Source organism: Patella vulgata, chromosome 5 (genome assembly GCF_932274485.2).
Source record: "Patella vulgata chromosome 5, xgPatVulg1.2, whole genome shotgun sequence".
Taxonomy (NCBI): Eukaryota; Metazoa; Mollusca; class Gastropoda; family Patellidae; genus Patella; species Patella vulgata.
The window spans coordinates 41,033,524-41,058,375 of NC_065883.2; the positions used below are offsets into that span (position 1 = coordinate 41,033,524).

The following is a 24,852-nucleotide window of genomic DNA, read 5'->3' on the forward strand; positions in this document are numbered from 1 at the left end:
TTACTTTACTTCCGGTGCCGACACAAATCTTTACCGGTAACAATATAAATGACATTTTGGACCACGCAGCATATGAACTTTCTTTTGTACAAATCGAATAATAAATGATTAATCTAGGACTGAAAAACTGAATTAGCCAATGGCGGCCAAGGAAAATTACGGACACAAATAATGTTGACATTTTTAGTCAAATCGGATAACTCTTTAACCCTGGTTAAAATGCCATGTAAAAATATTCATAAATAAAAAAGTTTTTTGTAAAATTTTAAATTTTCGAAATTTGGCGCTTAATATCTACGAAGATTCGTCGACAATCAAAAATCAAAAGTAGCACAGCTATGTGCCTGGTATCCGGCTATGTCAAAATGCATCATATGTTAAAATTCGATGATTATTGTTAATACTACGGCATTTTTTTAAAAAACAACAACTTCGGTGATTTCGGACATTTCGCTTTGTCACAGAATGCCCGAAATAGCTTTAATCTCTAAGTCACACTCACTTTTCCAATAAAACCGAAGAAATCGTATCGATCCGACATGTAGTTTCTGAGATACAATCAAATTGGAAAAAAAAATAATAATAATAATAATAAAAACTAGAACTGCGATGCAGTAATGACGGGTTTCACCGGTGCCCCGTTACCCTTGAACATTTGTCACTTCCGGTACCAATGAAACCATTTAACAGGTTGCCATTTAAGCATTGCACACATCACATAAAATGTACGCAGAATCAACCAAATCCGGCAATATCAATTCATTGTATACATTCATTACATGTAAGTGATCCTGACAACATTTCATTACATGTAAGTGATCCTGACAACATTACATTACTTCCGGTGATAATGAAAATGTTAAATTAGTTTCATGAAATCAGAAATAGCATAAGGCATCACATGGTGAAAATTTTATGTAAATCGAATAATATAGACCAAAATCCTTGAAAAGTGACTTGTAGAAAATCGTCTATTTCTCTGCAACCGTACAAGTTAGAAACCATTTTTTGGTATTTGTATGATCGTGTGGGTTCAATCTATTTGTTGATTGGAATCAAATATCATAATTTTAAAAACAATACAAATCAGACTCATTTGAATAAAATATCTGTTTTGAAGGCTAAAAATACAGTTTTTGCCACAATGACGTTACTTCCGGTAACAGTAAAAGTGTTAAATTACTGGTATGAAATCGTAAATGGCATTAGGTATCACACGGGAAATTTTATGAAAATCAAATAATAATTGACACTTTTATGGACCAAAAACCTTGAAAAGTGACCTGTTGAAAATCGTCTATTTCTCCGCAACTGAACAAGTCAGAAACCATTTTGTGATATCTATATGATCGTTTGGGTTCATTCTATTAGTTGATTGGAATAAAATATCAAAATTTTAAACAAATAACAAATAAGACTCATTTGAATAAATTACTGGTTTTGAAGGTTATAAATACAATTTTGCCCAAATTACGTCATTTCCGGTGACATTGAAAATGTTAAATTGGTTTGACCTTGTTAAAATTGACATTACGCATCAAATGGTATCACTTTTATGAAAATCGAATAATAATTGACTCTTATACAGGCAAACTAGCGTAAAAAGTGACTCATACAAAATTGCCCATTTCTCGGCAACTGTTCATATTACAAAATAATTTTCACATACATTCTCTTCGTATGGATTATTGCTACTAGTTTATGAAAGTTGCGAAGAAATATTTTAAAATATGAAAAGCCTGAATGGGTTGTGAATAGCTCATTTTTTCACCTTTTATCACCTTTAAATCGAAATGATCCGAAAACGAAATAAAAATTAAAAAAACTGAGCGCGATGATTTCTGCGCATTAACAGGGCAAACCCTTTCAGTCATACCAGATTTGAAAAAAATAATATTTGCTTTCAAAAAGTGGTACCGAACTCTCAAAATTGCAGTTTTTGCTAAATTTATGTTACTTCCGTTGCCGAAAGGAAAATGTACCGGTAACAAAAAAAATGACATTTTGGACCGCGGAACATATGAACTTTGTTTTATACAATTCGAACAATAAATAATTAATCCAGGACTGAAAAACTGAATTAGCCAATGGGGGCCAAGGAAAAATACGGTGACAAAAAATGTTGACATTTTTTGTCAAATCAGATGACCCTTTAACCCTTGGTAAAATACCACATAAAAATATCCATTAATAAAAAAGTTTTTCGTAAAAATTTAAATTTTCAAAATTTGGCGCCTACTATCTCCGAAGATTCGTCGAAAATAAAAAATCCAAAGTACCTTAGCTATGTGCCTTGTCTCTGGCTATGTCAAAATGTATCAAATATTACAATCCGACAATTATTGATAACATTACGGCAAAATATCGAAAAACGACAACTTCAGTGATTTCGGACATTTCGCATTGTCGCAGAACGTTGGAAATAGCTTTAAAATTTAAGTCAAACCCACTTTCCCAGTAAAGCCGAAGACATCGAATCGATCCGACAAGTAGTTTCTGAGATATGCTCAAATGGAAAAATAATAATAATAATAATAATAAGAAGAATAATAATCCGAACAAAAACAATAGTGTTTCACACTGGCTACGCAGTGTGAAACCCTAATAATCTTAACAAAAACAATAGTGTTTCACACAAGCTTCGCAGTGTGAAACCCTAATGAGGCAAGTTAGCTTTAGCATGAAATGTCTACACAAACATCCAGTAAACTAATGAGTGGATGACAGCACATAATATGGTTGTTCTTTTTGTGTCCAAAATACAACCGTCTTCATTTGCCCAATTCGGAGCAGAACAGTACGACATTAAACCCCATATCATTTCATGTCATTTCCAAAATACCAATCAATCCACGAAATATCATATCAAAACTATTCTGTTATGTTTACAACCATGTCTCAACTGGCACTGCTTTGAAGAAAGTATTTGTAAGACATGCAAGTATAGACAGCAGTGGGCAAAGTTTGAAATCTATATTTATAATAATAATTTTTGAAATATTTATACCTAAATAAAACTTTGCATTATATTGTAAATTCAACAATTTACAATTTAAAGACATTATTTAATCACAATTTTCCCAAAATATTGCTCATCAAAACCGGAAATTGCTAATCAATTGCCTTAATTTACCTCATTTGATTGGCAGTTCTGCAAATCATGTTCGAAAAAATATTGAGAACCATGGCCGCAATAACATTTGAATATGTGTTATGATTCCTGATAAATGCTTTAGATACTCCTCAGCTAAGATTTTCGCAAGTCTGTTTAGATCTCCTCATCGTAGATAAGACAAATCTTTGGACTAGAGTCACACTTAAGTTTTGGACTTATGATTTTCTCTGGCCCGATGAAGTTTCACAAATACTGGAATTTTACAGACTGATGGACTGACTTTTATATGGCAACAATATTCTCTCAAATTGAAAATATGATAAAGTTGATTACCTGAGCATATTTGAGGGTATCTCCAATGAAATCATAGATCTCTTTAATAGTACTGTAATTTTCTACAGGCTTCTGAAATCAAACTTAAGATTAGTTAAACATGTGTTAGTGTGTATTTTAACAATTATTTCAAATAACAGCTTTTCTACTTCAACAGATTTAATTTTTTCATTATTTACAGAACAGACAATACATGTTTTACTCAACTTCTACTAAAGCTTTATGTTTCGATAGCAATTGTCACAAGTTAAAACCTTAGCCTACACAAAAATGTTCAAAGTTATCAAGGGCAATAATCTGGGCAGTGATTATCGGAAATCATTGAAACTCAATAGAATTCTTTATCTCATGAGCTTAAGCGGTGTGTATGATAAATATAACTTAAACAGATTATGATTTTGTTGACAATCAATAGGCCTTCTTCATCTAGGTGTTGTGGTAGAAATACAAAAATAATTCAACAGAGAAATTTGTTTCCAATAAACTTCTAATTAGCAAAATGCACTACCACTATAATAAATAGGTTTATGTTTGTACAAGCTTTAGCTTATCATGTATGCTCTGGAATACAAAATTGTAAAAAGTACAAGCGGTTGCCATGCAAGATATGCATGGACAGAGAACAAGCTTCGTACAATCAGGAGTCGTAATCCAGGATGATATGGTCCGACATGCGACATTATCCAAAAGGAACCACGAGTGTGACATACATGTACATGTATACATGTTGGGGGTCCAATACCTTGGGTATAATTTTACAGTATTGATGTACAAGAAGCAGCCATTTTTATATGCCCACATTGAAATGTGGTCGTATATTGTCGTCGGTTCGTCCGTCGGTCCGGCGTCCACAAGCTCTAGAGGCTAAAGTTAATATCCGATTGACTTTAAATTTATATACAGTGTTTAAGGCCATGGGACGAAGAAGCCTATTGATTTTCAGCGATTTCCGATAATTACTGCCAGAGTTATGGCCCTTGATCACTTCAAAAAATCTTCTGGACGCTCTACAGGCCAAAGTTAATATCCAATTGACTTTAAATTTATACACAGTGTTTAAGGTCACGAGACGAAGAAGTCTATTCATTTTCAGCGATTTCCGATAATTACTGCCAGAGTTATGGCCCTTGATCACTTCAAAAAATCTTGTGGACACTCTAGAGGCGAAAGTTAATATCTGATTGACTTTAAATTTATAAACAGTGTTTGAGGTCACGAGGCGAAGAATAATATTGATCTTCAAAGATTTCTGATAATTACTGCCAAAGTTATGGCCCTTGATCACTTTGAAAAATCTTCTGGACGCTCTAGAGGCCAAAGTTAATATCCGATTGACTTCAGATTGATACACAGAGTTTAAGATATTGAGACGAACAAGTATATTGATTTTCAATGAATTTTTATGACTTTTAACAGCTAAATCCATGATACAGTATTAAAAGTTTTGTATACAAAATGTTAGCATGGGGCAGAACTTTATAAAAACCAAACAAATTCTAATGGTTTTCTGAGTTGTTGCTCTTAATCAGATTTTAGTGTATTATAAATGTTTCATTACCGAAAAAAGTAAAAATATGCGACAACTCTTGTTGACTGCCCGGACGATTTAGCTGCTGTGGGCGTATGTTTCGTTGCCTGGCAACCTATCTTTTTTTGTCTGGCAGTCTCGGTACCATTTTCACAAAATCCAAACACAAATGTCATTAGGTTGTAACAGTGATATATTTGAAATATTTTACAATCAAATAAAAATTGTGACCTCTAGAGGGTTAACAAATTAAAAACATGATATTTCGTACAATCAGGAGGCATAATCAAGGACGTTATGGTCAGATATGCTCTAATATTGATATTTAATAAACACGTTTTAAGTTTCATCAAAATCAAATACAAATTGTAACTTTCAGAGGGCCAATAACCTAAAATGCGATTTTTCGTACAATCAGGGGGCTGTAATCCCAGAAGTCACAATCCGATATGCACTAATAACTAAAGGAACCAAGATCATTGGTATAGAAACATATAAAGATTTATCAGAATCAGATAAAAATTGTAACATACTTTTATACTATTTGTGTACAAGGAGCAGTCATTTTGTCGGGCAGTTTCAGTCTGATTTTCACGAAATTGTGACCTAGAGGCATCACAAGCAATTTCGCGAAATTGTGACTTAGAGGCACCACAAGCTATTTTTTTGTACAATCGGGGGTCATAACCAAACTTACACACTGGACCCTTTGTTCTGACTCGGGTGTTCAAGTTACTGATCAACCTGTAATTTGTTGTTTTAGCACGTGCACAGGTGATCATTTGAGGAAAGGTAGGTGTTCATATAAATGAACACCCCAACATACTAACCCGGTGATTGTGAAAACAGACCACACATTTTTGTGCGTGCACTGTATTAGAAATAACAAGAAACACTGTGTTAATTAAAAAAGATAAATACATGTAGTTAAAACAATAAATAAATATTTTTTCAATTTAGATTGTGAAATAGTATCATTAGCTAGAAAACGCATCCAATAGTATAAGGAACAAATACACAAAACCTAGCGAACTGGGAGAAATTTCTGTTTGATCATGTTTTAGATAATTGTAATCTGGTAAAATAACTTTCCTACATCATCGCACATGCTATTTTGTTCGCACATGGTTAGTTTGTTCTGTGGCTGACAATTCCTGAATGTAAAACGTATTCCAGTCAATGCAGCATACCCCATTCACACCAAATTGATATTACATTATTCATTGGCTTGTTGTGGATTTTAAAGATAGATTGCCAGGCAACGAAACATACGCCCACAGCAGCTAAGTCGTCCATGCAGTCAACAAGGGGTGTCGCATATTTATTTCTTTTGCCGGTAGGGAGAGAGAGATGGGGTTTAACATCCACTCGACACAAACTAGGTCATTTCGGGACTCGCATGGTTCAATTTTATTTCAAAAATTTGCTTTCGTGTATAGGTCCTTAGCAGTGGGAGGAAACCGGAGGACCCGGAGAAAACCCATGAGGTTGGATAGGCTACCCTACACCTTGTGACGTACAACCGGGGAATCGAAACCACGCCAGTTGACTCAACGTCAGACCTTATGATACAACGCACACGCGCTAACCATTCGGCCATCGAACCCCCCTTGTCGGTAAGGAAAACATTTACAACACACTAAAATATAATTACGAATAAAAACCCATTGAGTAATTGTCATGATGATATTTACTATTGGTCAATGATAGTAACACCGTTCTACTGATATTTACTATTTGTCAATGATTATAACACTGTCCTGATGATATTTACTATTTTTCAATTATAGTAACATCGTCCCGCTGATATTTACTATTTGTCAATGATAGTAACACCGTCCTGATGATATTTACTATTTTTCAATGATAGCAACATCGTCCCACTGATATTTACTACATATTTGTCAATGATAGTAACACCGTTCTACTGATATTTACTATTTGTCAATGATTATAACACCGTCCTGATGATATTTACTATTTTTCAATGACACCGTCCTGTTCATATTTACTATTTTTCAATGATAGTAACATCGTCTTGCTGATATTTACTATTTTTCAATGATAGTAACATCGTCCCGCTGATATTTACTATTTGTCAATGATTATAACACCGTTCTGCTGATATTTACTATTTGTCAATGATTATAACACCGTTCTGATGATATTTACTATTTTTCAATGATAATAACACCGTCCTGCTGATAGATCCTGATATACACTGAGGAGATTAGATTCATGAGGTACTTCCACTATTTTATCCTTCTGATATTTTGTAAAAATTTATGAATGGCTGCTCATATTTACTATTTGTCAATGATAGCAACAGCGTCCCGCTGATATTTACTATTTGTCAATGATAGTAATACCGTTCTACTGATATTTACTATTTTTCAATGATAGTAACACCGTCCTGATGATATTTACTATTTGTCAATGATAGTAACACCGTTCTACTGATATTTACTATTTGTCAATGATTATAACACTGTCCTGATGATATTTACTATTTTTCAATGATAGTAACATCGTCCCGCTGATATTGACTATTTGTCAGTGATAGTAACACCGTCCTGATGATATTTACTATTTTTCAATGATAGTAACATCGTCCCGCTGATATTTACTACATATTTATCAATGATAGTAACACTGTTCTACTGATATTTACTATTTGTCAATGATTATAACACCGTCCTGATGATATTTACTATTTTTCAATGACACCGTCCTGTTCATATTTACTATTTTTCAATGATGGTAACATCGTCCCGCTGATATTTACTATTTTTCAATGATAGTAACATCGTCCCGCTGATATTTACTATTTGTCAATGATTATAACACCGTTCTGCTGATATTTACTATTTGTCAATGATTATAACACCGTCCTGATGATATTTACTATTTGTCAATGATTATAACACCGTTCTGCTGATATTTACTATTTGTCAATGATTATAACACCGTCCTGATGATATTTACTATTTGTCAATGATAGTAACACCGTCCTGCTGATAGATCCTGATATACACTGAGGAGATTAGATTCATGAGTTACTTCCACTATTTTATCCTACTGATATTTTGTAAAAATTTATGAATGTAAATTTTGTAATATATTTTGCGAGGGTTCGTGAATGTAAATTTTGTATAATACTGTATTTGATATTTTATAAGGAAAGGATTCATTGAATGTCTCTGATATATTGTGAAAAATTATGAACGTAGTTTTTGTATTACATTTGATTTTTTGTGAGGGTTCATGTATGTAATTAGATGTGATATTTTGTAAGGATTAGTATTCCCTCCTGAAAGTAAATTTTGTATATATTTGATATTTTGTGAGGATTAAAGATTGACTCACCAGGTCAATAACGGGCATTGCCCAATTTAGTATTTAATCTGCGATTGTATATTCTTACCTCAGAGAGCAATCTGTGCTTTCTGCTTTACGTACAACAAGTTAAAAAAAATGTTATGAGTTAGACCAACATGTATAAAACTACTCTACTACTAGTACCAATAGTTGCTGTTCGATATTCTGATATATACGTACACCTAATACTACATTAAGCCAATTGAAAAAAAAAAAGTTTTTTGTTTGTTTTTGGGGCTTTTTGTGAAGATGATGATCACCGTACTTTAAAAGTGTAGGACTACTACTTGAAGGTAGGGTATAGTCTAAATATAGATGATTAACTCGTTGGTCGCAGGTAGAGGTAAAGATAACATCGGTCCTGAAAATTGAAAGAAAAGACAAAATCTTGCCTTTTTAGTCGTGCTGACCTGAAACTTTTTAGAGTGTAGAATTTATTTTCCAATCTTGAGGATTTAGGCCTACATTTTACTATTCAATGACTACTGTGAGCTATGACAGTTCTCTCAACTGCAGCTTATAATGAGATCTGTACATATCAAGAGATTTAAGAGTGAAATAATGCGAATTTTAGCAAATTTTCACTTCCAGTTGCAGTAAGAGTTGTCATACGAACATTATGTTGCGAAAACATAGTAGCTGTGAAGGCGTCTGTATTATACTACATTTGTTTGAATATCAGTTTGATAATATTGGGGTTAAACATTTGTAAAATTGTCGAATTTATCCGATTTTTGTCAAAATTACCCACTATTTTTGAGAGTGTAGTTATAGACATATATGAAATTTTATTTTTTTAATCGAGAGACCTGATACCCAGTTACTAACAACCACAAAAAGAATTCATGGGATCCCGCAGCTGTGGAGATATCACGGCATAAAGTTAGGGTTCTTTCTAAGGTTTGATTTATACACTTCAGGAATAACCAAATGGCACCCCTGAGTGGAAAGATAGATTTTTCTTTCTTCATTTTTTTGAAACATTACTACCTAGCCTAATATATCGAATCATCATTCGTTTTATAAGTACTCATTTACAACCTGAAAAACAGCAGCTAACATTGCCTAAAATTGACGAAAAAATGAGAAAAAAGCCCAAAAAACACCTGTGTGCCGTATCTCGGCTAGGGTCAATTTCTGAGATCGGCTGTTTTGGCTATCGAGTAGTCTCATGGGCATGACCAAACCCTATGAATGGAATCGGCTGACCCATCACCTTCCCGATTTTGCACGATTTTGCATGGTTTTCTCGTGGACAAGCATTTAATCTAATGTTTTAATGCAACGTTTGCTAATGATGTAAAGAATATGTGAAATAGAAATCTAACGTTTTACGACTTTACTGGAAGGGTTTATTTTTCGTTTAATTTTAATGTTTTTAGATTAGAAAAACAGAACGTTTTAAAAACTGAAATCAATATAACGTCACAAACAAATATATTACTAACGTTCAAAGAATCATAAGTTAAAACGCTACAATAGTTACGTTAGAAGAACATAATTTACTGTCGTTTACAGGTTGCCTGACCAGGCTTGGGAAATAACGTTGATTCAGGTGGTTCAGTTGATGTTCTTGGAACAACTAATCTGAACGTTTCTTAAGTAAACGTCACTAGAACGATATTAATTAATGTTTAGTAACGTCTCACAGTATCAGCGATATAACGTCATAAAAAAACCTTAATCTAATGTTTTAATGCAATGTTTGCTGATGAAACATTATAAAAACAATCAAAATAACGTTTGGTCATTGTTGAATGAAAGTAAAATTAAAACGCCAAAAGATAACATTCTGGCGATGTTTCTGGAACGTTTATAAAAAGTATAATCTATCTCTGTACCCTTTTCGAACGTTTGGAGAACGAACGTGCTTAAACAAACATTCTGAACGTAACCATATTAGAACTAATTACTAATGTTACCAAAACGTTTTGTGTTTGCTGGGAAGCCTATTGATTTTTATACTCCCACATTTTCATGTGGACGTATATTGTCATCGCCACTGTTCGTCCGTCCACAATTGTTTGTGGACACTCTACAGGTCACAGTTCTTATCCGATATTGACAATACTTGAAATATAGGTTGCTTTTGAAATTGGCATGTATCGGACCGAAACTTCATGGATTATGGCCCCTGATTGTACGAAAAATCATGTTTTTAGCTTGTGGAACCTATAGAGGTCACAATTTTTATCCGATTTTGTTGAAACTTGAAATGTAAGTTTATAACCCAAAGATCTCGGTTCCTTTCGATATTCGCGCATATTGGATCGTAACTTCATGAATTATGGCCCCTTATTGTACGAAAAATCGAGTTCCTTTCGATGTTCGCGCATATTGGATCGTAATTTCTTGAATTATGGCCCCTGATTGTACGAAAAATCGCGTTTTTAGACCCTAAAGAGGTAATAATTTTTATACGCCCACGTTTTCATGTGGACGTATATTGTTTGTCCGTCCGGACGTCCATCCACAATTTATTTGTGGACACTCTACATGTCACAATTTTTATACACCCACATTTTCATGTGGACGTATATTGTCGTCACCTCTATCCGTCCTGATCCCTCCGGCCACAATTTGTTTGTGGACACTCTACAGGTCACAATTCTTATCTGATTTTGACGAAACTTGAAATATAGGTTTATCTCCAAAAGATCTCAGTTCCTTTCGATATTGGCATGTATCGGATCGAAACTTCATGGATTACGGCCCCTGTTTTTACGAAAAATCGCGTTTTTAGCTTGTGGACACTATACAGGTCACAATTTTTATCCCTTTTTTGTTGAAACTTGAAATGCAAGTTGATAATCCAAAGATCTCGGTTCCTCCGATATTCGCGCATATCGGACCGTCACTTTCTGAATTATGGCCCCTGATTGTACGAAAAATCGCGTTTTTAGCTTGTGGACCCTAAAGAGGTCATAATTTTTATCCGATTTAAAAAAACGTATTATTATATCACCGTTGCATCCTAAGGCCGGCTGAGTTCGACTTTCATGAAAATCGGCCCAAAATTGACAGACAAAATGGCTGCCGTTCGTTCTCAAATAACGTAAAAATATGGTATATCAAGGTTGTGGACCCTATAGAGGTCACAGTTTTTATCTGATTTTGTTGAAACTTTAAATATAAGTTTATAACCCAAAGATCTCGGTTCCTTTCGATATTTGCACATATCAGACCGTAACTTCCTGAATTATGGCCCCTGATTGTACGAAAAATCGCGTTTTTAGCTTGTGGACCCTATAGAGGTCATAATTTTTATCCGATTTAAAAAAAAAACGTATTATTATATCCCCGTTGCACCCTAAGGACGGCTGAGTTCGAATTTCGTGAAAATCGGCCCAAACTGACAGACAAAATGGCCGCCCTTCGTTCTCAAATAGCCTAAAAATATGGTATATCAAGGTTGTGGACACTATAGAGGTCACAATTTTTATTTGTAAGTTTATAACACAAAGATCTCGGTTCCATTCGATGTTTGCGCATATTGAATTGTAATTTCCTGAATTATTGCCCTTGATTGTAGGAAAAACCACTTTCTTTTTAGCTTGTTCTCTATCCATCTCTCGAAAATGTGGGCGTATCCTGCCTGGCAGCCGCTGGTTAGCTTGTGGATTCTCTAGAGGTCACAAGGTTTTTTTCGATTTTAAAAACCGTTTAGATCACTATTCCACCATAATGAAGGTTGAATTGGAATTTTGGGAAAATCGAAATGAAACTGCCGACCAAATGAATACTCTTTGTATGCAAATTGCATATAAGTATGTAATTCAAAGGTTATGAACCCTCTAGAGGTCACAATTTTTATTCAATTTTGATGGAACTTAAAACATATCTTTATATTTCAAAAATCTCAGTCCCTTTTGATATTTGCGCATTTCAGATCATAACTTTCTGGATTATGACCCCTGATTGTACAGAAACTCGTTTTTGTTTTTAGCTTGTTCTCTATCCATCTCTTGCAAAATGTGGGCGTATCCTGCCTGGCAGCCGCTGGTTATCCGATTTAAAAAAACGTTTTAGTATATCACCGTTACACCCTAAGGATGGTTGAGTTCAAATTTCGTGAAAATCGGCCCAAAACTGACAGACAAAATGGCCGCCCATCCTTCTCAAATGGCGTAAAAATATGGTATATCAAGGTTGTGGACACTCTAAAAGTCACAAATGTCTTCTGATTTTGATGAAACTTGAAATGTAAGTTCATAACCAAAAGATATTGGTTCCTTTTGATATTCGCGCATATCAGTTATTAACTTTCTGAATTATGGCCCTTTATTATACGAAAAATCATGTTTTTAGCTTGTAGACCCAATATCGGTCATAATTTTTATGCAATTTAAAAAAACGTTTGAATATATCACTGTTACACCCTAAGGATGGTTGAGTTCGAATTTCATAAAAATCGGCCCAAAACTGACAGACAAAATGGCCGCACCTTGTACTCAAATAGCATTGGTATATCAATGTTGTGGACCCTCTAGAGGTCATAATTTTCTTCTAATTTTGATGAAACTTGAAATGTAAGTTTATAACTCAAAGATCTCAGTTCTTTTTAATATTCGTGCATATCGGACTGTAACTTCCTGAATTATCGCCCCTGATTGTATGAAAAGTCGCGTTATTAGCTTGTGGACCCTATAGCAGTCATAATTTTTATGCGATTTAAGAAAACGTTTGAATATATCACCGTTACACCCTAAGGAAGGTTGAGATTGAATTTCGTAATAATCGAATCAAAACTGACAGACAAAATGGCCGCCCCTCGTACTCGAATAGCGTAAAAATATGGTATATCAATGTTGTGAACCCTCTAGAGGTCACAATTTTCTTCAGATTTTGATGAAACTTGAAATGTAAGTTTATAACCCAACGATATTGGTTCCTTTCGATATTCGCGCATATCGGATAGTAACTTCCTGAATTATGGCCCCTGATTGTACGAAAAAACACGTTTTTAGCTTGTGGACCCTATAGCGGTCATAATTTTTATGCGATTTAAAAAAACGTTTGAATATATCACCGTTACACCCTAAGGATGGTTGAGTTCGAATTTCTTTTGATTTTAATAAAACTTAAAATGTTTATAACCCGAAGATCTTGGTTCCTTTCGATATTCGCACATATTGGATAGTAACTTCCTGAATTATGGCCCCTTATTGTACGAAAAATCGCGTTTTTAGCTTCAGGTCTCTCTAGATGTCACAATTATTAAACCGGAAGTGACAGTTGGTTCAACACGCTCACTGGGCTCTATAGTAAGTATACAGATTTGGCATAAGTTTACTGCTGTATTGTGTTCACGCGTGGTCCTTTGACCACATATCTGATCAAATGGGTTGTTTATTAGGATATTATAAACATGAATTTATGTTTTTTTAACGTTTAGTACACAAAGTCGTGGCGCAAGTTCACTCATACTGAACAGTACGATGTGCCTCAATTCACGCCACATGGCTAATTGTTTACATCACGTGGTTTGATTGACAGCTTGCAAGTGACATGTATTTCGTGTGCTTGAATGTTTTTGTGCGTGCTGAGTCTGCTGACAGTGTTTTTATTTATTTCAACGGACTTGTGGCACATATATATTCAAATAAATATATAATCTTCCAAAATATGTCAACGTCAGACACCAACGTATTGGAATATAAAATAACTCTTCTATAGGTCTATAGTAATGTCGTATAAACATTCGAGCCCAGCCATTCTAAAGAGGAAATGGAAGAAAAAAGGAAAAGCCGTTCACGTCGACATTATGTGCCAAAATGCACTATATATTATATGTCTCACATGCCCATAATTTTGATCAGTTTATGTTGAAAAACACTGTCAGCACGCTGTCGTGGACGCTCTAGAGGCTAAAGTTAATATCTGATTGACTTTAAATTTATACACAGTGTTTAAGGTCATGAGACAAAGAAGCCTATTGATTTTCAACGATTTCCGATAATTACTGCCGAGTTATGGCCCTTGCTCACTTTGAAATTGCTTGTGGACCTTCCAGCGGCTAACGTTAGTTTCCAATTGACTTTGAATTTTTACACATGGTTTAAGTTCATGAGACGAAGAAGCCTATTGATTTCCAACGATATTCGATAATTACTGCCAAAGTTATGGCCGTTGATCACTTCAAAATATCTTATGGACACTCTAGAGGCTAAAGTTAATATCTGATTTAATTAAGATTTATACAGAGTGTTTAAGGTCATGAGAAGAGGAATCCTATTGATTTTCAACGATTTCTGATAATTACTGCCAGAGTTAATATCCGATTGACTTTAAATTGATACACAGTGTTTAAGGCCATGCGACGATAAAGCCTAGTGATTTTCAATGATTTCTGATAATTACTGCCAGAGATGTGGCCCTTGATCACTTTGAAAAATCTTGTGGATGCTCTCGAGACCAAAGTTATCCTCCAATTCACTTTAGATTGATACACAGAGATTAAGGTCTTGAGACGAAAAAGTATATTGATTTTCAATGATTTTTGATAACTTGTAGATTTTTGTTTTACGCGTAGTGTGGTCCTCCTGTCCTTACTATTAGAACAGCTAAATCCATGATATTAAATGTTTCGCATACTAAACGTTAACATGGAGCAGAACTAAAGAGAGAGAGAGAAATGGGTTTAACTTCCGCTCAACACAAACTAGGTCATTTCAGGACTAACATATGGTTCAATTTTATTTCAATAATTCACTTGCGCGTAGGGGTCTTTAGCAGTGGGAGGAAACCGGAGGATTGGAGAAAACCCACAAGGTTGGTATTACGACTGGGGACCTTGGTACTTGGGATATAGCGCGGGACAGTGGAGCTCTGGCACACTGGGTATGATCTTCTGTTCTTTTTCTTGTTACCCGGGTTGGCCGTGTTGCCTATAGCTGTTACTCTAATATTAAACTCATCACCAGGTTGGAGAAATCAAACAACAACCAATATTTAATGTTTTTTATATATTAAACTGACACTGAGAAGTAGTAATAGTGTTATATGTACGTTTAGGGCATAGATATCTACCGATTTTGGTAAATTTGTACGAATATCGGTAAAATTCTAATTATCACAACAAATCTAATACGAAGAGGCTAAAATCTGTAGATACGGTGTGTTAATTAACAGGAGTGAGAAATTGACTGAAAGGTGATTTAATTATCGCTAAGGGTGAAAATGTCTGTGACGGTGCGTCTTCTGTACTGGGTGTGTTAATTAACGAACGGGTTAAAAACGACACAGTGTGTATTCTTTGTTTGGTGAGTTTTCTCGAAAGCGTGTTATAACTGCACCAAAGATGTTTTATCAAGGACTAGCAGGCTTTATCTGACGCGTAGGTGTTAAATCCAATTTACCGTGCGATTTCTTGTTCGACCGTGTGTTTTACGCAGATCTTTCTTTGTTAAGTGTAGGTCTTTATACATGGATTTATACGTGCTGTAGTAACATCTGTGCCTTATTTAATCTCGCCAAACCTCCATTTGATTATTCGATATATTCTAATCTCTATTCATATCAGATGCTTTTATCTGTTTTGAATTAAAGATCCTGTTTGGAATCGTTGTCCCCTTTTTTACCTGTCAAATTTGATTTTATGAATCATGACTTGTTTTGATTTGCAGGTTTTGTCCTAAAAATTACTATCCTTTTGATCCTAAAGATCGTGCTAAGTACGTAGTTGGTGATGACTATACTCCTATGTGGCAGGTAAATTCAAGCATGTATAAAAATTACTATTAGAATAAACGTTAAAATATTTGTTTCGAAAACATTTTTTAGAGTGTAGATGTATGACGACGACAAGAGAACGTCAATATTTGAAACGTGGAATAAATAAATGTACAGAAAGATAATGATTGTTACAGATCGTATAATTAATGAATGTTTTACAATTATTCTAGATACCATCTTTGAAAAAGGCTTTTAAAGACATGGACTTCAGTTTTAAAGAAACTTTTAATCATCATGTTCGAGAAACGGGTAAATAGTAACATTGTTCTTATGAATTCCTCAAAATCCTATCTTTTAATGTGGATATATTTAATTTTTGAGAGACTGACAAAATTTATTACTAATGCAGGTTTTGTTGACAAAATTTATTACTAATGCAGGTTTTGTTAAGAAGGCAACCACATGTGGCATCAGATTTGAACAGAAAGAATATAAAGAGTTTGGATTTTTTTCTGTCAGATCTCTTTTGCATGTGATAATATGGGATACTATTTCAACCACTTAGTACGTTGCCCTTTTGATAAGTGACATGCAATGCAAAGATGACGTCCCCTGCATGTCGCACATTGCTTTTTATAAGCCCACATAGAAATGTGGTCGTATATTGCCGTCGCCCTGTTTGTCCGTCGGTCAGTCTGTCCATCGTCCACAATTTCTTGTGAACACTCTACAGACTACATTTATCATCTGATTGTTTTGATTGCAAGACTGTAACGAATATAGAAGCCAGAAAGGATATCTTACGAAAATATGGCCGTTGTTTCATTTGTCTCAGAAGATATCACACAGCAAGAAATTGCCCATCAAGGATGAGTAGTTTGAAGTGTAACGGTCTTCATCATGTCAGATATGCCCGTCATTAACTGATACTAGAGCGCAACGTTCGGACCCGAATACATCCTCAATGAAATCTGCTTATCATTCTTCTCACCAGCAAGGACATGATTCAAGAGCTTTTTTCAATGGATCGGAACCTAGAGAAAGTAATTCTTCACTTACCTGTTTACATGCAACTAATACAACTTCCTCTCCAGTTCTTCTACAAACATTCAGAGCTTATACCTTCAAAGAAAACTCACCACACTTAGGATTACCACTGAGAATGCTTTTCGACACTGGAAGTCAAAGGACTTACATCACTAGAAGGGCAAAGGAAGCGATGAACCTTCCTGTATGTGGACAACAGTCTATTAGGGCGAAGACATTTGGTTCTACAGATGAAATATTGCAAACAGTTGACGTTGTTGAGTTTTGTGTAAGACTGGAAGATAGATCAGATATAAAACTTACAGCCTTTGCAGTGCCGTTTATTTGTGACCCTTTGAACTTAGCCTAAAACGTCTTCATAATCTACTTAAACGTCTTCAACGGACACCAGAAATCTTCAAGGAATACGACAATGTGATAAAGGATCAATTAGATAAGGGAATAGTTCCGAAAAATTCATCTCAACAATCAGACTTTGAAGAAATACATTTTATTCCCTTTCACCCGGTTATACGGCAGGATAAAACAACCACTAGATTACGAATTGTTTACCACGCCTCAGCAAAATCTATTGGACCATCACTAAATGAGGGTGTCCATGCCGGGCCTACATTGACTCAGAAGATTATGGATATCATGATAGGATTTCGATCATTTCGAGTAGCTCTAACTGGAGACATAGAAAAGGCCTTTCTAATGGTTTGTATAACAGAGGAACACAGACACTGTAACATTGGTACCGTTTAATCTAGGGTAAATAACGTTAATTTCTACTCTGTGTCCAATTATTCATAAATATTGTTGAATTTCGGCGAATAGTGCTCAATTTGTACTTCTATTGAATTTCAATCTCACTGTTTAATTTTGATTACCAAGTGTCTAATTAATTAGTGATTAGTTTCTCGACACGTGTTGAATTATAAGCGTCCCGTCTAATTAGCATGACTGTTCAATAATTAGTTGGACCGTTCAATTTCCCGAGCTGTGATTAAAATGTTAGTCCCGAAATGACCTAGTTTGTGTCGAGTGGACGTTAAACCCCATTTCTCCCTCTCGCTCTATGGACTTGCATATGTATAAATACATATATCCAAGTCCATAGAAATGTATAATTAATGTCTAGTCTATTGATATATTTTATGTGCAAGTTAAAGACGAAGAAGTGAGTCTGACCTATTTATTAAGAGCGGGCTATCCAGTCTAAATCCTAGAGTTATAAATAGAACCTTATTAATAATAATAACTTTATTATTCAATCAAGGGGACATGGTACAAATCAAACAAAGAGAAACAACAAAAAACAAATGAAAGATAACAATGATATATAAAAATATACGTGCATGTATGAACAAAGCCCATAGGGGTATATTGTCAATATAATATACGACTCTATGACAAAGCCTAATCTATGTCCTAGTGGCATTTAAAGTTACCTCCCCCTTACCAAAAGCGCAGAGTCATCATTTTCTTATCATCTACTGTATCTCTGACTTTTAAGCACATTATTACTCTTTTTATTTATCGGTAAGGCTTGCCATAGTAAAGTGTCAGACAAAAAGAAAAACTGGGAGGCCTTTAAAGCAGCCGTTGGGAAGAAACGACAGGGAAATAAACATGTGGCTGGGGGTAAAAAAAAAAGAAAAAGGGGCGGATATAAATTATGAATATTTAACAGTGCAACAGCTCTCCTTAAATGTTGAAGGCAAATGCCAAAAATATTCGAGAATAGGGCCCTTAACATTGGTCCCATTTGAGGGTGATGGGACATTAAATTCCATAAAGGAAGCCTGTAAGCGCCATTTTTCTGTTGCACAAACAATGTCTTGCGATATTATGGCAGGGGAAAGGGACCATCATACACTGATATTTCTCAAATTAAAAACTTCAAGTTATTACACGCAAGGTTTTTTGAAGATCAGTGTATTCAGTCTGAAATTCCAATTCAAAATCGTCTTCCTCTTGTTCAGGGTGATTCTAATGACAACAATCACAGCATTACAATTCCTTCAGTTTCAGCATCCACTCACACTGGTTACCCCAAATCACTATCATTGGCTTCAATGCTTAATTTAGGGAGGTTTATACGTCCTCAAAATGACAAAGAGGTTATTTCAATTCAACTAGAGGAGTTTCTAATAGAAAATCAGAAATGGTTGGATCCCCGTCTGATGAGATTTTCTGTATGCAAGACTCTGTTTGCACAGGGAGGGTTTCGTAAGGCTTATAAGGCTAAAGCTTTAGATGGGCTTAGTCCTGATACAAAATATGTGATCAAGAAATCCTTGGCTTGTCAAATCCCAGACATCACAGCTGTATTTGGTTCACTTGAGGTGCATACCAGAAAATCTGTGCAAATGCACAGCCTTGCGCAGCACCTCGCCCAAAAATTAAGTGTTCATTGCCCCCCAGAATTCGGAGAAAGTTTTACATATAACAATGTTTTTTTGGGGAAAACAGATACTGGTGAATTTGTAACAATTGAAAACTATATTGAAGGGGAATTTATAAAATACATCAACAACAATGGCACAATTATTTTTTCCAACCCAAACCAGTGTGCCCTTAAGGCTGAATGCTTTGCACACTATTCATATAACATAACACAAAAAAATCTAATGGTTTTGGATATTCAAGGCTCTGGTTTATCATTGTATGATCCAGAAATTGCAAGCTCACAGCCAACATCAGCTGATGATCAAGGTGAAAATGTTTTATTCTGTCTTGGAAATCTTTCCTCTGTAGCCATAAATAACTTCCTGGACCATCACAAATGTAATACATATTGTAATATGCTTAGCCTCACTTCATCTTGAAGTTTTGTAATTCAGTTATGAAAGTTTGACACATTTAAGGTTTTTCTGCTTCATATGTTAATTATACTCTTCAGACGGATGCTTCATTGTGTAATCTTCTTGTTTAATTTCTACCACAGTTTAATTGTTTGCTTTTCTTGTTACAGTACTTTTATCACACCTTTTCTTTCCAATTCTGAAATGACTAAACCAACAGAGGCACATTCACTTATAATCAACTAGATACACTGCTACACTGTATTGTCAGTCAAAAAAACAAAATTATACTATACAGTATACTTCCTCAAACTTTACATTAACATTACAGATAGTTACAAAATATTCATCACAACATTTCATCATGAAATAATAAACATCTGAAAAGATTATTTGGTACTTAAGCCCACAATTTATATTCAAATGAAAGCATTACATGTATCTAACAAGACTTTTCATTTCGATGACTGCACAGAAAGTGATGCTTGTTAATAGTATGTGCACTGTACAACATGATTTGCTTTTCAGTGTTGTTTTTTTGTACGATTTTCTTTTCAGTATTATACAGATTTGTAAACTATTGAACTTTAATAGTAAATATTAAAATGATATATATTAAAAGATGTTTTAGTTTTCTTACCATGTTATTTACAAAAATATTGGCAATGAACAAGCGCCCTGGTGGATACACCGGCAAGGTTTCTACTGTATTTGGATGACAGCAAGTTGAAACAACCCATCATCTTGAAACACACCACAATAAAGTTAAAAAAATAAAAAAACAAGCAAAATTCGATTCTAATAAGTCAGGCTCTTATTTTGTGAATTTTGCCAGCCTTGCTTGAAATGAAAATGACCTTTCCAAAACGTAACTTTACGTGCCAAAACATTTCAAATTGATAACTTTTTTTAAAAAGTATAAATATAGAATCCAGTTTGTGTTTTTTTTTTCTGTGAACCGGGTTTTATTTCTTACATTTGAGAGATTAATAAAAGGTCATACAGTGACTGTAACAAGCATAAAATTTCCAGCTGGCAAAACCATATGAAGTCAGAGCCATGATACATGTAGATAAAGGGAAAAACAAAATATAAATGGTGAACTATATGAATTTCACACTCAAGATTTACGGGTTTCAAAAAGAGTAAGCGAGAGAGAAATGGGGTTTAATGTCCACTTGACACAAACTAGATCATTTGGGACTAACATGGTTTAATTTTATTTCAATAATTCGCTTGCGCGTAGGATCTTTTAGTAGTGGGAGGAAACCGGAGGACCCGGAGAAAACCCACAAGGTTGGACAGGTGACCCTACTCCTTGTCACGTACAACCGGGGATTCAAAACCACCCGGTTGACTCAATGACAGGCCTTATGATACAGCGCGCATATGCTAATCATTCAGCCAACCAACCCCTCAAAAGAGTAAGCACATTATGCAGTATTATGCAACAGGCCTGTTTATATACTTAGGCCTAGATATAAACATCGGCAATCGCAAGTCATTAAAACTTACGAAAAATATGGGATAGCCTAAAAACTGCCAATGAGCCCTCTGTCAATGTAAATGAGAAACAATTACCAGCAATATAATAAATAATAAATAAATAAGGCTACAAACCACCACAGCCCATTTAAAACAGGCCTAATGTAAACATACCGATGACAGGATGGATTTCCCTTTAGCACTCTGCGACCTCAACAGGAACAACCGGAAGACTCACGTCTGCTATTCAAATCATCTATTTTTGGTAGGACAACTAACATGGCAGAGAACGTAAACATCACCATTCTTTGACGGATTATTACGGCTAATAATACTATTATGTATAAACAGAGCTAAGTATTGGTTTAATAAAATAATATATGGACCAGTGGTAATTAATGCTTTCTTTGGATAGCTATATCTTGGTGTGACAATGCGTAATGTCATAAACAATGTGAAAATTCCCACCTTGTGAAATAAAATGACAGTACACAGGCCTTCGAACTGTGAATACGAATATATATCGTTTTTAATAATTTCGGATGTCTGATTTTATATTTACATGACTTATCAGAAATCAGGGTAAAATGCGGTTACAATTCCAGTTTCGTAACACTACTTAACACTAATTAGGAACACCTTTGTTTTAATAATTTCTTTGTGCGTAGTGGTGTTTACAAGTGGGAAGATGCTGAGTAAACCCATGAGGTTTTGGGGAAGGCAACGCTACGCTGTGTCACATACAAGCAAGTTTGAAACCACTTGACTCGATGATATACCTTATGATCTAAAGCGCATGTGTTAGACGACCGTCCTCCCCCCCCACCCCTGCCTATTGAACAAAATGATTATAGCCTCTATAGCATTAACAAGGTTTCAGAAGAGGAGGGGTTGCTACGGAAGTTTAGGTTGCGGAACTTGGAATATCAACAGAGTTTGCCGCTCATGAAGCCAAAGGTTCACACCAAATTTGAAATAAAAACCCAAGTCAAAATCTGAAAACATCACCAGGTAAGCATCATAGTCAAAAAAGGGAAGGTAACTTTAGATCAGAACAGAATGTCACGGAATACAGAAAATCAAATGAGTTCCTCCTCTCAGTACCCAAATGCTTCATACCAAATCCGATATAAATTGTTGAAATTGTGGTCTCTATTGTATTAACAAGGTTTTCATTAAAGGGGAGGTCACCCTGTAACAGAAGGTTGCAGCATGTCCTCTCATGCCCAGTAAGCTTGAAAAAATAAAATAACAAAAAAACTAGACTTGGAATGCAGTGTATTGATATAGATAGGTTGCCAGGCAACAGCAGCTAAATCGTCCAGGCAGTCAACAAGAGTTGTCACATATTTTTACTTTTTTCGGTAATGAAACATTTATAATACATTAAAATCTGATTAAGGGTAACAACTCATTAAGTAATTATCATAAAACCATTAGAATTTGTTTGGTTTTTATAAAGTTCGCATATTTTTACTTTTTTCGGTAATGAAACATTACGTTTAGTATACGAAACTTTTAAAGTCACAAAAATTCATTGAAAATCAATATACTTGTTCGTCTCAAGACCTTAAACTCTGTGTATCAATCTGAAGTCAATCGGATGATAACTTTAGCCTCTAGAACGTCGCAAGATATTTCAAAGTGATCAAGGGCCATAACTTTAGCAGTAATTATCGGAAATCTTGAAAATCAATACGATTCTTCGTCTCATGACCTCAAACACTGTGCATAAATTTAAAGTCAATCGGATATTAACTTTGGCCTCTAGAGTGTCCACAAGATTTTTTAAAGTGATCAAGGGCCATAACTCTGGCAGTAATTATCGAAATTCGCTGAAAATGAATTGACTTCTTCTCATGACCTTAAACACTGTGCATAAACTTAAAGTCAATGGGATATTAACTTTAGCCTCTAGAGCGTCCACAAGATTTTTCAAAGTGATCAAGGGCCATAACTCTGGCAGGAATTATCGAAAATCGCTGAAAATCAATAGGTTTATTCGTCTCATGACCTTAAAAACTCTAGAGCATCCACAAGATTTTTTGAAGTGATCAAGGGCCATAACTCTGGCAGTACGTATCAGAAATCGCTGAAAATTAATAGGCTTCTTCCTCTCATGACATTAAACACTGTATCACTGGCCATAACTCTGGCAGTAATTATCGAAAATCGCTGAAATTGAATAGGCTTCTTCGTCTCATGACAATAATATATGACCACATTTCAATGTGGGCGTATAAAAAGCGGTGTTAACAAGCAGTTGTCTTTGTAACCTTGTACATAAGGAGACAGGTAAGTTCCCACATTAAACTCGGCTTTCATAAAAATGTAATTTCAAATATAAATAGGCTGAATCGGCATCATATGGCTTCAAGTCTCCAGGATTAGGTAGGTGGTTTTCACATTCTAAACAAATAGGCTCTGATAAGTAGTCGGATACTTCTAAAACTTTTGATAATTCTGCCACCTCACATAACATTTCCTCTGTTAAATGTTTACCACAATTTTCACCGCCATATCTTTCTGGGGAAATTAAATATATGTTCTGGAATACAACAAGGTAAGTCTTTATCCTTTTGTCTGCGAACGCGGTGATTATTCCATACACTGATCCTGAAAACATCTAGCTCTTTTTGTAAAACAGGAATATAGATGTAAGCAAGTAATCCCCTGCAAAATAAAATTTTAAGTAGATTCTTACATTTATATTGTTATATGATTGATTGTGTTTTTTTTTGTTGAACTGGCTGGAATTCTGAATGGATTGGTACATTTTTGTACTTTGCATATTTATTCCTTAGTTTAGTTTAAACATATTTTATTGCAAATACTTTACAATGAAATCGGGGGAAATTTTGCCTGACAGCTGCGTTACGGCCTACTATTATATCGAATTCTGTTTTCTGGTTCCATCCGAACAACTAGACAGCTGTTCTTGTTGGGTCCTGGGTCATTCCATATCAACTGGACCAATGATGGGAACAAGACCTCCTCCCAAAAAAAATTATAAAAAATATATGTTATAGTATATGGCCTTAAACTAAGAAACCCGAAATTTAACCTCTCTACTAGAGTGGCTGAGATCGCCATTTGAAATTAAAAAAACGGGTGAAAACGTGTATTGTCTGCTTAGAAAGTTGAAGTACAATGAGCCTTATGTAGTTTCACTATCACTAGACACCTCAAAACTACAGGCCGCAATTCTTACCGCATCGTCTTGAAACTATGTACATGTATACTAATTTTTCCTTATACCCTAAGGATGTTCCATATTGTTTTTGGTGCGTGCCCAACCCCTAGGGGCAAAGAGTCTGTCGCCTACAAGCCACAATTCTTAATGGATTGTCTTGAATTTGTGCATACTTATTCCTTATACCCTCAGAATGACCGCTATTGTTTTTGGTGCATGTCCAACCCCCAGGGCACAGTCCATAGGTTGCTCCCAGCCAGCAGCTTTGTCATCAAATTACAGAATTTTTTTTCCTAACTGGTTGTGTTAT

The 24,852-nt window shown here is 35.0% G+C and overlaps 1 protein-coding gene across 3 annotated transcripts in view; it reads left to right on the forward strand.

Moving 5' to 3' along the window:
- The window catches only part of LOC126820661 (probable tubulin polyglutamylase ttll-15), a 189,616-nt gene that overhangs the window by 106,308 nt on the left and 58,456 nt on the right, over positions 1–24,852 (forward strand). For all 3 annotated transcript variants that reach the window (XM_050548783.1, XM_050548784.2, XM_050548786.1), the window contains exons 9-10: positions 15,980–16,064; positions 16,259–16,337. In XM_050548783.1, coding sequence (XP_050404740.1) covers positions 15,980–16,064; positions 16,259–16,337 — 164 coding nt within the window. The remainder of the gene's footprint in view (positions 1–15,979; positions 16,065–16,258; positions 16,338–24,852) is intronic.